Source organism: Calidris pugnax, unplaced genomic scaffold (genome assembly GCF_001431845.1).
Source record: "Calidris pugnax isolate Ruff unplaced genomic scaffold, ASM143184v1 scaffold28, whole genome shotgun sequence".
Taxonomy (NCBI): domain Eukaryota; kingdom Metazoa; phylum Chordata; class Aves; order Charadriiformes; family Scolopacidae; genus Calidris; species Calidris pugnax.
Window position 1 is genome coordinate 8,492,139 of NW_015090842.1, and position 2,038 is coordinate 8,494,176.

At 58.6% G+C, this 2,038-nt stretch overlaps 1 protein-coding gene across 1 annotated transcript in view; it reads right to left on the reverse strand.

Moving 5' to 3' along the window:
* The window catches only part of GSE1 (Gse1 coiled-coil protein), a 19,956-nt gene extending 17,989 nt beyond the window's left edge, over window positions 1–1,967 (reverse strand). The window contains exon 1 of the mRNA XM_014942572.1: window positions 1,751–1,967. Within this exon, the coding sequence (XP_014798058.1) occupies window positions 1,751–1,967 (217 nt within the window). The remainder of the gene's footprint in view (window positions 1–1,750) is intronic.
* Between the last annotated feature and the right edge of the window lie 71 nt (window positions 1,968–2,038).

Genomic DNA, 2,038 nt, shown 5'->3' on the forward strand with positions numbered 1-2,038 from the left:
GGGGGGGGGGGTGGAAAGAAAGGAAGGTGGGGGAATAAAACCCACCCTGCAGACAGCCCAGGGTAGGATAGGAGGCAAGAGCCATCAGCCAGGAGATGGCTTTGGTGGCTTCTCGGGGATGGAGTCAGTTGGGACGAGCCCCTGCAGCTGGGGATGCTTTAGGGGAGCAGGACATCCCTACGGACATCCCTACGGACAGCCACTGGCACCCACGGCAGCGAATCTGTCACTAGTCCATAAAGGCAGAAAAAAAGCCAGCAATCCTGGATGGATCCCATCGGCACCACCCCATCGGCTGCACCTGCCACAGCAGAGCATCTCCCACTGTGGGAAGGGAAGCAGGGTGAAGATTTGGGGGCAAAGCAGTAACATTTCCTGGGGTTAAAAACCAGACTGTGGAGAGAAACCCCCTTCCTGACACGCACCCAAAGCCACCCCTATTAGAAACCCCCAGGATGAGCCACTTAAGGCACCCAGACGGGCGAGGACGGGGGTTTTGTTGCAAACAAACTGTGCAGTCGTTAAGGAGAAATCCAAAGGGAATGTGGCTGCTTCTCTCCAGCGCCACGAAATCCATGCCAAAGCCCATTGACATCCCTTCGGATGGGCTGAGCATAACGGTGGGGGCACAAGCAGTGGGGTATTGGGGAAAGAAAAGGCAAAATAATCCCCCAAACCCAACCGACCACTCCAAAGAAAGCAGATGGGCTCTGGAGGAGGCAGCCTGGGAGAACCAGAAGCTCCCAGCGAGGCTGAAGTGTCACCAAGACCTGGTCCCCTGGGTGTCACGGGGACCCACCATCCCCACGTGCTTCCCCCAGAGCAGCCGATGCCAGAGGCTTTGGGTCACAGGGGCTATTTTGTGGCTGGTGGTGGGGCTGCGAGGAGGGTCTTGCACATGGAGCTTGCAAAAAGGGTCTTGCAAAAAGAGCCTGGCAAAAGGGGTCTTGCAAAAAGGATCTTCCAAAAAGGGTCTTCCAAAAACACCTTGCAAACAGAGTCTTGCAAAAAAACATCTTGCCAAAGGGTCGAGCATCCTCCCCAGGGACCAAAGTGCCCAGGCAACACCACAATGGGAAACAACCTGGAATACCAGGGATAAACACTATCCCATGGCAAGCTGACAGTGCCAGCAGTCTCCTGGTGAAACACTTCACAGCTTGGGGACAGCCTGCTTTCCCCTGCACGTGTGGGACAGCCCCAGCAATTCCTGCAGGACACGGTCCCCGAGGCAGTGGGGACCTCAGGATGCTCTGGCATCACCACGGCAGCTCCCCCCACCCATCATGAGCAGCACCCCCACACCCGAGCAGAGGGAGAGGGTGTGATGGAGGATGAGGTGGCCAGATCCCATCCTGGGGGCACCCAAATTTGCTATTTGGCTGGGGAAGGAACAGATCTGAGAAGCCTCTGGAAAAAAAACAGCATTTGGGTGAAGCGTGGTGGGAGGGAGAGGGGTTTGGTGGGGAAGGCAGGGAGGAACAGGTTCCCCCCCCCGGCTCTCCCAGGCTTTCTCCCGGGGTAGGGCGAGTGATACAGCATTTGGATTACTCCGGCTGAATTGAATTTCTAAACTGCCCCCTCGAGACACGACGCTGGGGAAAGACATTAGCTCGGGAAATGGCAAGAAAATGCCGTCCGCCGGCTCCCGGGTGGCTGCAGGGAAAGGCACTGATGCTCAGCATCCCGTCCATCCCATCCCACCCCCCCACAACCTTCTTCCTTGTCCCCCCCGTCCCTTGTCCCCTACCTCTGGGTTCCTCGGCTTGCTTGGCGAGCTTGCGGAGAGCGGCGGCAAAGCTGGAAGAAGGTGCTGCCTGGACGGACAAAGTGCTGCTGGCTGCCGGGCTGCCATTGGGGACGATGGAGCCGTTGAGGGGCGAGGGGGTGAGGGGGCTGACGGTGGCGGTGGTGCGGGTGGCGGTGGAGAGCATTCCTAGGGACGGCGACTTCGGCTCATGGCTCATGCCTGCCAACAGGAGCAGCAGCTCGGGTTAGACGGGGATCCCCCCAAATCCCCCACCCCAGGAGCAGGAAC